The sequence below is a fragment of the Gorilla gorilla genome, chromosome 5, assembly GCF_029281585.2.
Source record: "Gorilla gorilla gorilla isolate KB3781 chromosome 5, NHGRI_mGorGor1-v2.1_pri, whole genome shotgun sequence".
NCBI classification, from domain to species: domain Eukaryota; kingdom Metazoa; phylum Chordata; class Mammalia; order Primates; family Hominidae; genus Gorilla; species Gorilla gorilla.
Window position 1 is genome coordinate 99259677 of NC_073229.2, and position 13490 is coordinate 99273166.

General features: G+C 34.7%; 1 protein-coding gene across 7 annotated transcripts in view; it reads right to left on the minus strand.

Moving 5' to 3' along the window:
• Window positions 1–13490, minus strand: part of COL12A1 (collagen type XII alpha 1 chain) — a 122138-nt gene that overhangs the window by 61550 nt on the left and 47098 nt on the right. For 5 of the 7 annotated variants that reach the window (XM_063707709.1, XM_063707710.1, XM_063707711.1 and 2 more), the window contains 9 exons: window positions 9735–10001; window positions 9140–9332; window positions 7901–8022; window positions 5817–5966; window positions 5615–5734; window positions 5351–5515; window positions 4627–4773; window positions 1841–1980; window positions 1160–1289 (listed from right to left, as the gene is read on the minus strand). In XM_063707709.1, the coding sequence (XP_063563779.1) occupies window positions 1160–1289; window positions 1841–1980; window positions 4627–4773; window positions 5351–5515; window positions 5615–5734; window positions 5817–5966; window positions 7901–8022; window positions 9140–9332; window positions 9735–10001 (1434 nt within the window). The remainder of the gene's footprint in view (window positions 1–1159; window positions 1290–1840; window positions 1981–4626; window positions 4774–5350; window positions 5516–5614; window positions 5735–5816; window positions 5967–7900; window positions 8023–9139; window positions 9333–9734; window positions 10002–13490) is intronic. The other 2 variants (XM_063707712.1, XM_063707713.1) reach the window with 1 other exon arrangement.

Sequence of the window (13490 nt, forward strand, 5' to 3'; positions counted from 1 at the left end):
ACAATAGATACCAACTTCCTGATACGTTACTCTCTTTTTCTGGAACATCACTAAGTTGACTATTTCTATTCTTCAATCACAGAACTTTATATATATGTAATCAACACTATTTTTTATATTTCTTCAAAAAATAAATTTAAAATAAGAACACTATACATCAGTAACTGGAACATCAGGGATTTATAGGCTTCTTGAAGATAAACCCATGAAGCAGAGGAAAAAGTTTACAATCTCCCTATAACACCCATATTGCTTCCAATTATTTTTTGTTCAAAGATTGAGTTCAAAGTTTTAAGAAATTATCATATTAATCCTGCAAGTTATAAAATACATTATTTCTCACCTCCTATAGTCTAATATAAAGGGATATAAGAGAAGAGATAAGGACCTAAAACTTGAGCAGTACATAAAGTCAGTTCTTGCTCTAGAGAGTGATGCTCACTCCTTCTTCTTAAAAGTGGCTTTCCTTCTTCCCCCTAGAGCCCAACCAAGAAGCAAGAAGTAGGAAAGAATATTTTCATATGTCTCTGGAAGCATTACCAGGAATAGGAGCAAGGAACATCTACCCCAAAAGCGCTACTCAAAGCCAAAGCACTTAGAGTTTCTCTAGAAAAGACCAGATGCCAGAAAGAAAAGAGAAGATCTCACTGGCAGCCGGGAGCGCTGGCCATTAGTAAAAGTGAAATCGGTATCTCTGTACGCTCTTCTTCCTGATCTTAGTCCCACTCCCCACATGGTATCCTTCCTCATATCTTACTCCTGATGTGCTTTATTCCTTAAAAAAATGTCAACATATAACAACAGAGTAAAATGTAAAATTATCCCCCTGAAAGGTATATTTGCATTTTAGGAGATTTTCTTGAAAGCAAAAGTCTAAAGACTCTAAGAAGTGAATAACTCCATTAAAGGTTGTTTTCCCTCTAGATTATTATGGCAGTGACCCCCTATTCCACAGTGGAGCTCCATGATGGCAGGATCAGCCAGCAGGAGTATAAAACCACTGAGTATTTTCTGGGCACCTGCACAAAGATGGCACTCAGTAAATATTTATAGAATGAATGTTAAATAAAGAAATTATTTGGAAGGTAGGCAAAAATGGGCCATCATGCTTTATCTTGGAAAAGAAAGCAATGAGAAACAATTTTTTAATCTGACTTACAGGTTTTTTCTGTCCCCTTCAGAGGCTCACTATATTCATCTTCTACCACAGAATACACATTGACAACATACTCAGTTTCAGGCTTCAGATCTTTCAGCACTGTGCTAGTTTCCATTCGACTCACATAAAACTAGGGGGAAAAATTAAACAGAGCAACAACATATGTATAATCAGTTCCCTTTTTCCTACTATACTTACAAAGTAGTTAACTGCAGTGAGCTTAGAATCTATATTTCAATTAGACCATTGTCTTTTGTATTTGGAAACTATCAGATTACAATGAGGTCTTGGACAATTCATATAATTTTTCTCCCAGCTGTTATTTATTTGTAAAATGAATGGGTAAAAATAGATCATCTTCAATGTTCCTTGCTAACTCTCTGATTCTACTACAAATTCATAAATAAATCAAGCATCTTCTAATTAGATTTTAATGAAAAAAATAGTGATATTCTACAATTCTTAGAAACCGTAACAATTTAAGCAAAGCTCTTTCCCTTTAATTAAAGCCAGATGGAAATGCCTGCCTAGCAAAGTCAAGAATAGAAAGCACTATTCTTGACTCATTTCTGGCCCCTCTTCATCCCTCTTGCCCCTCACCTAACATTATTCTCAGAGTCCTAATGAGGAGGACCCAATCTCAACATCAGGAAGAAGTAAGTTGTAGGTGTTCCTACTCACTTCTTGACGTTTCCCTCCAGAAACTGGATAGTATTCCACCTTATATCGATCCACACTGTCAGAAGGTGGTGTCCAGCTCACTCTAAAAGAACGATGGGTTCGCTCAGAAATAACTAAGTTAGAAGGTGCTTCCAAATCACCTACACATGGAAATAAAGGGTATACACTTTTCTCATTATTGTAGAAAGGTGACAATATTTGAAATGACACTGAAACAATATTATGCTCCATATTCTAAGCTTTCACACACTTCTTTTCACATACTAAGTAGCTACAATAAATCTGTATTAGAGGCTCATCACCTGTAAGACCGTTATGAATAGGTAACTAAAAGGTTTTCTAGCCTCAAAAGATTAAAACATGAGCTCGTTGTCTTTCCTTAAAACCTGATCCTCCTCTTCCTTACAAACTTTACCAATTTACAAGTCACTGAGACTCAAGACCCGATATGGTTTTGCTGTGTCCCCACCTGAATCTCATCTTGAATTGTAGCTCCCATAAGTCCCAAGTGTTGTGGGAGCGACCCACAGGGAGATAATTGAAACATGGGGGTGGTTTCCCCCATACTACTCTAGTGGTAGTAAATGTCTCACGAGGTCTAATGCTTTTCTAAGGGTTTCCTCTTTCACTTGGCTCTCATTCTCTCTCTTGCCTGCCACCATGTAACACCTCCCTTGCTCTTCCTCCACGATTGTGAGGCCTCCCCAGCCACATGGAACTGTGAGTCAATCAAACCTCTTTCCTTTATAAATTACCCAATCTTGGGTAGGTCTTTATTAGCAGCATGAGAACAGACTAATACAAGACCTCTGAATCACCTTTTGATACTTTCTTGTCTCTCTACCCTTGTACATATAATCAGTAAATAAGAATTTTGGTCCTGACAATTTAGCTTCTCCATTGTCCCTATCACTATTGGCACCACACAACTTCCCTGCCCTCATTATCATTTTGTTTCTATATACTCATGTCTTCTCTCCTTAACTAAAGGTTATGCTCTGTGAGGACAGAATTGATTTTTCATTCATTCTATTCTCTAACAGGATCTAGTTGCATAACAAAGGAAGCTGACAACTGTATCACTGGAGAGAGTGCAAACAAACACGTGTTTTTCAATCTGGGAACAACCTACCGCCTGTGATTGTGCTCCCTGTGGGTGGATATAGGTGAAATGACTAATACATAACAGTGTCTGGAATAAATGCTGACGAAAATAGAAATATTTAGCTCAATATGTCTAACAGGAAAATGGCCCAAATAACAATTAAAAGAGAAAGGGATTAATCCAATAACTCCATAAGCATGGCAAATCATTCTCATGTAAACTCTTTCTACTTTTTGTGCAAGCCAAAACTGGGGAAAGCCTTTCCATTCTTAGTATCTTAACTTTTATTGTACTTGGGTAAGAGTCAAACCTACAAAATTATCAAGCAATTTTACTGTCTGGGAAACTAGAATGAATGGAACTATTACATAGTTCATTTTTTAAAAAAAGCAAAACAGATAAAAGATGTTTTCATCCCACTCAAAGTTCTCTCCAATGGAATAAAACTACAACTCTCTCAGCTAATCAAGAGCCAGAAGCCTACAAATTCTGGCTGCCAGGCTGGTCTACTTCTCCAGGGAAAAGGTCAATCTGTTGTTCAAAATTCAAAAAAGAAAATCTGCAAAAGTTAGGAGAAAGAAACCCAAGAGAGAACATTCAAATAAACAAACCCCTAGCACCCAGAGCAAGTGAACCATTTCTACCACATTATTTCTTAAACTTATTCCAACTTTTCCAAAACCAAATTAAATTAATAAAGGACAATTTTACCATAATCTACATGTACTTAAATAAAATTTTTCTCACATAAGAGCCATAATTTTTATCATTAATTTTCAAAAAACCTTCAAATTTGGTGATTACCATGTTTTGTCCCATTATTTGCACAGAGAGTAATCATTATGCACCATCCTTTCTTGGTATAAATCCAGTTCTATAATTTTATTTGAATATCCTAATTCCTTAGCTATATCTACTTTTTTAATACCCCTAAAAACATCTTTAAACATTTGACCCAGACTAAGTAATTTTTCTCCAGATCTCAGTTTCTTCACTGGTAAAAAGAGGTTATATAATTTCTAAATGTCTACACTGTAAAATTGTAGCTTCTCTTTATATTTAGGGATTATAAGTGTAAAGTTTCAAATCTGATCATCTACAGTTGAGGCAAAGCAAGTCAGATATAAAGACTGCTCTTTCATTCCTGCTCACACTAGGAAATTAAAAAAAGGTACCAAAACTGAGGAAAACAAGAGTCTGGGAACAACCATCCAATAGCAATGTAGTAACTAAATGGAGTGAAGTTGCTTTAAGACAATAGGTATATACCAGAAAAGAAAGCATCTCTCCTTCCCTCTCTTGCTACCCCTTCCCATTTATATATATGTTGTGTGGGGGAGGGTGCAGGTATGCAGGATATAAACTAAATATATCCTCAAATAAGCTAGAAGTCATTGAGGTGCCATCACGAGAAACAAATCAGAAAAAAAAATCAGTGACTAATGCAGTGATTCTCAACTGAGGACAGTTTTTTTCTGCAGCAGACATTTGGCAACAACCGAAGATCTTTTTAATTGCCACAATTTAGGGGATGCTACTGACATCCAACCGGCAGAGGCCTTTCACACTGCTAAACATTTCATAATGCACAAAATAGTGCCCTCCCCCCCACCCAAAAGAATAATTATTTGGCCCAAAATACCAGCAGTGCTGAGGGAGAGAAACTCAGGGTTAAACTTACCTGGACCTTTGACACTGTTACACAAATTAATGGTGAGATCATCCACTATCCTGGAGAGTGACTCAAAATCTGCCACATTGTATGCATGGGTATCATCAGGATCAGTTGCAATCATCTTTAATTCGACTTCATCAGCATTTTTAATACCTTCAAAAACGGATATATACAAATTAAAAGCACTTCTCAGAAAAAAATTAATGGAATGAAGCAAATGATTTACGGCTTTCTTAATTCATGGCTGCTTTCGGCCAACTATGAAAGTTTAATAATTAGTTAACTAAAACATACATATTATTTTTCTCAACAATAAAACAGAAACAAAGGATAATACAAACTGAAAGCTCTTTTAAATTGGCTTCTTCTAAATGTATATAGCACCAATTTCCCACCAAAAAGACTCTCTTCAGTGTTTTTTCTGGAATGTAAAATAATGGATATCAAAAATAAACATGGTTCTGTGGAAAACCAAGTAGGAGTTTTTATGAATCCTATTAATACCACATTTTTCTTCTTGATCTACTAATTTTCATTTAAGAAACCATGTAGTTTTGTCCCAAAAAAAGAAGAAAAAAATGAATTAACTTCCTGGAACATTATTTTGATAAATTATGTGATAGAAAAAAATGGGGTTTTTTTTCATGCTTCAGATAAAACTTCTAACTACGAAAAATATCCTCAGCACATTTGTAAGCCCAGGGGCATCACTGTCCTTTTCAGTGCGTACCAATAGCAAACAGCTCCACTCCCTCATCCTTGAGTTTCTTTGAAGGTGCTTCAACATCGTCTTGTGATTTTCCATCAGTAATGAGCACACCAATTTTTCGAGCTCGAGGTCTCATGCCAGCTTGGGTCCTGAAGTTCTGTTGGCGAATGAAATTCAAAGCCATGCCTAGTGGGATTTTTAAAAGAGAATCAGTCACATCACCATTCAGCCACAAACCTTAACCAGAAGCATGAGCTGAAAGAGTGTCAGACAGTCCTTACTCACCTGTGAGAGTATTGCCTCCTTTGTATGGCAAGTTTGCCACAGCTTGCAACAAGCTCTTCTTGTCTCTGTGCGCATTTAACTGCCACTCTGTTCTGGGATCCCCACTATACTGAGCAAGAGCTAAAATGACACCGCTGGCATTAGTGCATGTGAAACAGAAAGATAAAAATGTCTAAATGGCTCCAATGTTGTCAGAACCTACCAATTTGTACTCTTTTGGGGCCAATGTCAAAGACTTCCACAATACGAGAAATGAAACTCCTCACGGTTCTAAAATTTGCCCGGCCGATGCTCCATGATCCATCCACCAGCAACACAATGTCTGCCTCAGCTCTGGTGAGACACTCCATCCCTGACATGGCAATCATGAGACAAGACAGTAAGAAGCAAATTGTTGGCAAGGGTACTTCCTTGTCACACCTCTGCCACTCCCTGGATCCTCAGTGTTGCCTGTCTCAGTACTATGGTCTAGCTCGGTGATGTGGAGTATAAGACTCTGAAAATATGTCCATCTGATTTATTAACCTCAATTAACAGTCTTAAGAGTCAGCAGTTCCTCCAAAGATTATTTCAGTAGCCAATCTTTCCTTTATCTTTGACTCGATTTCCTGCCCTCTTTCATAGAACCTGGAGACTTGAATTAAGCCATTGTTGAAAATTTGATGGGCTCACAAATTCAAAGGCTGAAATAAATAAATGAGAATGTATAGCTGTCTAACTATGAAGTACTAATAACTTTAATAAAATTGTAATGTAGTCAAATCATTAGATGTTGCATTCTTCTGCAATATTTAATGGTCATAGCAGACAAGAATGAGATGGACTGATAAAACATGTAAACTAAAAAAAGGTTTTTGTGAGCCAAAAATTATCTTTTCAAATAGCTAAGCTGTTAGGTAACTACCACATATATATGAAGGATTAGACACATAACTTTTAAAATTATACCTTTTTGAGGTAAAGATATATTTTTTAAACCCTGATATATTATTATTTAGCTATTAATCATTTAAATTTATGATCTACTATGAATAAAAATCAGGTAAATGTAGATGGTGAAGTTTGCACATTTAAAGAATCAAGAAAGAAGGAAGACAATTTAGAAAAGTATGCAAACAAATATACAAATTGAGAGCTGTAAAGATAAGCACAAACATTGATACAAAGGAAAAGCTTTGGAAAGAGAAAATAATCCCAACATCCTCAGTGTACAAGCTACAAAATAAAAATATAAGTCAGTTAATATCATCATAAGAGAAACAATAGAACATTAATGCAAAACAGCAAGATTTGACACTTGATTTTGTCCACATCCATTTTTTTAATGTTCTCCTTCCCAAAAGCTTATATTACCAGCTATAAATTTTCCAGTTTATTACAAGGTTAGCATTTGGTCTTTATATTACAAAAGAAATCACTGGAAAAAATTAAATAATGCTCATCACACTACAGAATACAAATGTGTCACTCACATATTATATACTATATCAGGATTAAGGATTCCCAAATACTATCCCAAGGAAATAAGCCCTTACAAGCCTGCTCCTGCTCTGCCCAGATCTACTCTTTTTTAGCAATAATGAAAACTATCAGAAGTAAACTCTGTCCACCACCTCCATCTCTAAGAATGTTAAAAACTAGCTTTATGTTCATAAAGGCTGTAATTGTGGCAGGGACAGAAAATCTAAGGGGCTTATGTTACCATTTTGCTTCCCAAGTCATAGTTGCCCACCTATTTATGTAACCTAACACTGCTTACCCAGCCCAAATAAAACATTTCTGCAATGACTTTAACAAAAGAAAACTGCATCTTAGTCACTAAAAATAGAAAAAGGTACAATATCTACATTTAGTAAAAACTCTTTAAATAATAGAGCTTAATTATGCAATAATGCATAATTTTAAATTTAATATTTAAATGCATTAATAAATTTAATGCACAATTTTAAATTATGCATTATTACATAATTTAAAATTACTACATTAATTACATCACTAATAATTATTAATACATTAATAATTATATATTACTCTTAAAAATAGATTTATGTAATAATTTAAGTATGACATAATGCAATGCTGATAAAAGAAGTATAAAAAAATACTGTCAAAAAGCATGCTTGACTGGATGTTTGAAGAAGTTTTTTTGCTAAGTATGTAAATTATTGAAATAAATTTTAGTGTAAAATTTGTATCATTGTTTTCCATTGTATGATACCCTAACAGTTCACATTTGCAATAGTTTCCTAAGTTGTTTTCCTCGAGGAATGTAACTCAATTTCTTACCAGAAGATAAAATTGGCATTACAGTTGTGTCGGAAAGGGTTGTCATTTCTTGTCCAACAAGTGGTGAGCTTTCTCCTCCATCAAACATTCCAAAAACATTTACTTTATAGGTGGTACCAGCCCTAAAATGTTAAAGTATATATATAGCCTGTGAGAACCATAGGCTCAAGTCGTAGCACTTTTTTTTGCTTTGTTAAAGACATTCTTCTTGATTTACAAGCTTTCACTGTGAAGAGTTTATAGTGTACAACATTATAAGAGAAGAAAAATAATTTCCGCCTCTTTCTCACTTATGCTTACCCTGTGAGGTGTCAAGAGAAACTAGACAGCAATCATTCCAGAGAACACTAAGAATTCACAGCACTGGTTTCTGTCTTGCCTTTCTAGCAGATGCAGAGTCTCTACCCTGCCTTTCAGCATGTCAGGAAGGGTCAGACTCTAATCTTACTGTTTCTAAGCAATGGGCTTTAAGAAAATAATTGAAGTGCTGTACCTTGCAAGGTAACATAAGACAATGCCTAACACAATGCCTGACACATAGTAAGCTCAATAAATTTTATACTCCCTACTCTGGTAACAGTAAATCACAAGCATTTATATAGATTTCAATAGTCTTGAATGAATGATTGAAAAACAAACTTCCCAGAAGACTACACACAGTAGTTCATTCTTTTTACTGTAATGAATGTAGGGTGCTGTTCAAACTGCAACTTCCTTGTTTTTCACTGCACAGCCTGGAGCTGGACCTTTCATGAGCCCAGCCTTGCCCTTTCCTGCCAGCTGGCACCCACAAGGTCCTGCCTTCTTTCTCCTGTATGGCACACTGGAGGGGGATTCACACTCAAGATCTCAGCATGAGTCCCTCAAACCTTGCCAAAAGGTACAGGAACCCCCACGCTTCCACATGGCTACAATTTCGGTGACATTGTGTAATAAGAACATTAATTTCTTAAAAGCAGGGTGTTATTGAAAACACCAATTCTGATCCCTTAAAAACAAAAATTATTAAACATTACAAAAAAATCCTGCTGAGGCCTAAATTCTGTTGCTGACCCCTGAATCCTAACTTCAACTCCAGCAGCACCAAGCATAAGAAAACAGCTTTAGCTGATTTTAAATACTTTGCTGGCAAACAGACATATAAGTGATATTTGTGTAAAGCCTACTAATTTACAAAAGCTATTCAACCTTTTAAACAAATTAATTTCACCCTTTGATACAAACGTAGTTAATTCCTACCTAAGTTCCTCCAAAACAACTGTGTTGTCATAGGGTCCAACCACTAACTCCCCCAGTCTTCTGTCATCCCCCGTAGGGTGGAATGTGACTTTATAACCCTTCACTTCCCCAGGGGCAGGCTCCCAAGTCACTCGGAAGCTTGACATGGTTGGGTCAGATGTTTTCAGGTTTCTAGGAGACTTAAACCGAGAAGCTGTAAAGACAAAAAGATTTTTAAAATGTTATCTGTAAGACTAGGCTTTGGGGTTTCTTTTTTATTAGCCCCACAGAAATGCATATCCATAAAAAGGGTTTAAGTCCGGTAGCACAAAATAGCATGTTCCATAGAAGTCCAGATAACAGAGTGCTAGCTAAGTAGAAGTGTAAATAATTCTCACAATTCAGATTAGATTTGCATAAGAACATTAATATGTAGAATCATTTTACCAGGAACTAGATTGGTAAAAATAACATGTTATTTAGACATTGTCTAATAATTATAATTTAACTTATTACGGAATCAGTTTTAAACATTTACAAATGAAGTAGACATACCAAAGTCATCTTTTAAAACATTACCTTCTCTCCCCCTCAAAATATAATTATTATTTCGTACCTGTTGTTCCTGATCCTTGCCTAAGCTTTCCTTCTCCCGTCTTGTAAATAGGAAGAACTGTGATGTCATATGTGGTCTGTGGCTGAAGTCGCTTTAACACTGTCGAAGTGACTGTGGGGGGCACCTTAGCAACCATTTGCCTCCCTCCCCCATGGGGGCGATAGACAACACGGTAGTTGACGACTTTCCCTGGTGCTGGTTTCCATGTAACTCTCATTGTGTTTTCTGTTTCTTCATCTACTTTCAGGGTTTTGGAATCTTGAGATACTGTGAGATAAAAGGAAGATTAAACTGTATACCATGTTGAAAAACAATGTATGTCCACCTCTTCATTTATGTGAAAAGAAACTCTCTGTGGCTTCTTAAATATGTACACTGTTCCATTGCTTAGCATTGTAATCTCTCATAAATTCATGATGGCGTGTGAGCCTAATCTCATCAAGATCTCAGTAAGATGTTTTCATTTTATCTAGCTAATACTAAAAAATGGAAGTTCATATTGCAGAGATTTCCTATTTGCCTTCTAGAGACTTTAGTAAAGAAAACATCCATTTCCGGAGATAAGGTTTTAGAATTTTTATTATATTTCCATCTGTAAAGAATTTATCCAGTAATAATGCTGTGGAGAATACTAAAAATTATGAATGCAGGGTTGGACATTTTACTTGAACTTTTTCAGAAAATGTTGCAATCCATAAATAACTAGCCAGAGTGACTGTAGTTCACACCATTCTTATGATTGCCACTCACATTTCAGACTATGAGCACAAAAGAATAGGAAACTAACACTTCAAAATATCTCAGGGGCTCTAAAGATAAACTGGTATATGCTGAGTATTTCAGAAAGCACTATCTGTAAATAGTGTTTGCTTAATATGTAATCAATAATATGTAATTATTTATTAAATTCTGTTTTACTAATATTTCACAATTATTAATAACGCTATATGAAATAAGTAACCAACAGCCACAAATAACCTACAACATCCTATTTTTAGACGTAATTAGAGTTCATAAGCAGGACCATTTTATTCAGTTCAATAATCAGTGTTCAAAAGAACATAAACATGTTCTATAGAAAAAGATTAAGCTAAACAAAATTCAAAATCAGCAAAGAATCTTTCCTGATTGTAAGAGAAAATTTCGTGTTCAAGTGGTCAAGAGCCATTTGAAACAATGAAGAAACCCAGAAAAAAAAAAAACCTAAGAAAAATAAAACACAATAATTTTCAGACACGATATCAGCTGGCACAGGACACTGATCCCTAAGAGAGATAAGGAACAAAGGGGAATAGGTTCTATGATTGCCCAGCTATTGCTTGGAATTTCCAGTCCCCAGTAAAAGAAAGGGGAATCCAGATGGAGGCTGGTGGCCTCCCTTAATTGTCAAGATGTTGTTGCAAGTCTGGAGAGCCCAAAGCAACCAGAACTTGAAGAATAGAGTACTGTGAATGAGAGAGTGCCACAGAGAAAATACTTGGTCTTCAACCTAGGATAATCAGTGCACATGTGTAAGAAAACCACCCAAAACTAGGGAAAGAACCACCCCAAAGGAGCCCAGGGAACAATTTATTGAGCTCACACAGGGTTAGAAATGTTCCCCTTACCCAGAAGAGAAAACCTCACAACTGTAGGGACATCATGTAGGATATTTAGTAGGTGATTGTCTCAATAATGGGGCAAAATTAGTCCTAAACTGAAACAGTTTAAAAGCAAATGTCAGATCAAACTATTTCCAAGTAACTTAACTGTATTCCAGAATAAAACTTAAGAATATTTATAAGAACATAAAAATATCTAGCACCCAAGCAAATAAAATTCACAAAATCTGACATCTAATAAAAGTTACAAGACATGCCAAAAAGGAAAAACTTATGACTTGTATCATGGATTGAAGGTTTCCCACCACTAAATTCATATATTGAAGTCTCAGTCTTCAATGTGATGACATTTAAACATGAGGCCTTTGTGGAGGCAATTTGGGTTTAATAAGGTCATCAGAGTGAGGTCTTAATCTGATAGGCTTGGTGACTTTATAAGAAAAAAAGGAGACACCAAAGAGCTCTCTCTCTCTTTCCACATTCACAGCCTGAGAAAAGGCCATATGAGGACATAAAGGAAGGTGACCACACACCAGGCAGAGAGCCCTCACCAGAAATCAAACCCTGCCAGACCTTAATCTTGAACTTTCCAGCCTCCAAAACTGTGAGAAAATAACTTTCTGTTGTTACAGCCACTCAGTCAATAGTAATACCTTTTGTTATCACAGTCCAAACTAAGACAACACATAATAAGAAGAAAAATCAATCAATAGAAACAGAACTAGAAATGACATACATTACAGAATTAAAAAGGATGTTAAAACACTTATTATAACTATATTTCATATGTAATAATGGTAGGAGAAAGATTAAGCATTTTAACTAGAGATATAGAACATATAAAAAGACTCAAATTAAACTTCTAGACATAAAGATAAATCTAAAATGAAAAATACACAAGATAATATTTACAGCAGATTAGAAAATACAAAAAAATGATTAGTGAACTTGATGGCATTATAATAGAACATGAAACACAAGGAAAGAAAAAAATTTTTTAATGAACAGAGCATCAGTGAGCTGTGTGACAACTTCAAGCAGACTAATATATGTGTAATTAATTGGAGTACCTGAATAAAGTGGGGGTGTAATAAATAAAGTATTTGAAAAAATAATGGGATGGACTGGTTCAAATTTTATAAAAACCATAAACTCACAGATCCTAGAAGTTTAGTGAACCCCAAACACAAGAAACATAAAGAAACTATACCAAGACACATCATAATTAAATTGCTTAAAATCAGTAATAAAAATAAAATCTGTAAAGCAGCCATATTTTTTTTAAAACACATAATATGTATAGAGGACAAAGATAAGAATGATAAAGTAGGCAAATTCAATATATGGTTATGATGGTTATGAATTATGCTTCTGAGAGATAAAAAATATAATTTCAATCAAAATTATATTGGCTGCAATTTTTATTTTTAGGTTTAAAGAAACTAAGAGAGCTCTCAGTGAAGTCCATTACTTTCTGGAAATATTAAAATTTATTTAGATTAATCATCAATTTGCTATTATTATTCTCCAGGTAAGTGAACTATTAAAAGGAAAAAAGTTTATATATATAAAATATATATTATTATATAAAAATATATATTATATAAACATATATATGTATTTCCAAACAAAAAAATCTAAAGACTTTACCTAGAGTTTTGAAAATAGTACAAGAAAGAATAGTATATAGAAAAACAATCTATTTGGATTATTAGCATTACCAGTTGTCACAAATATCAAATAAGTTGATGGGTGTCTAACAGTTTTCTAGAAGGGGTTGTGCTACAATACATTTTCTCATCTTTTGTTTCATCTCGTAAATTTTTACTCAGTGGAACAAGACATTCTCTCTCTTACAAAATTTTTAAACCAATTTCACACAACTCAGAATTTAGAAAAATAAAAAGTTAAATCTTATGAATGTTGATCTAAAAAGAAACTTAAGTTTCAAAAAAAAAATGGGATGCCAAGCTTTAAATGTTTAAAGAAACTTAAGTTCAAAAAAAAATGGGATGCCAAGCTTTAAAATGTTTCAAAATTTAAACATGTTAATAACAGCCAAAAGTGATATCTCATACCTTGATATGCTTTAACAACCTCACTTATATTCCTGCCTTTTAATTAACTCTTTAAAATAAAGAAACAGAAATTAAAT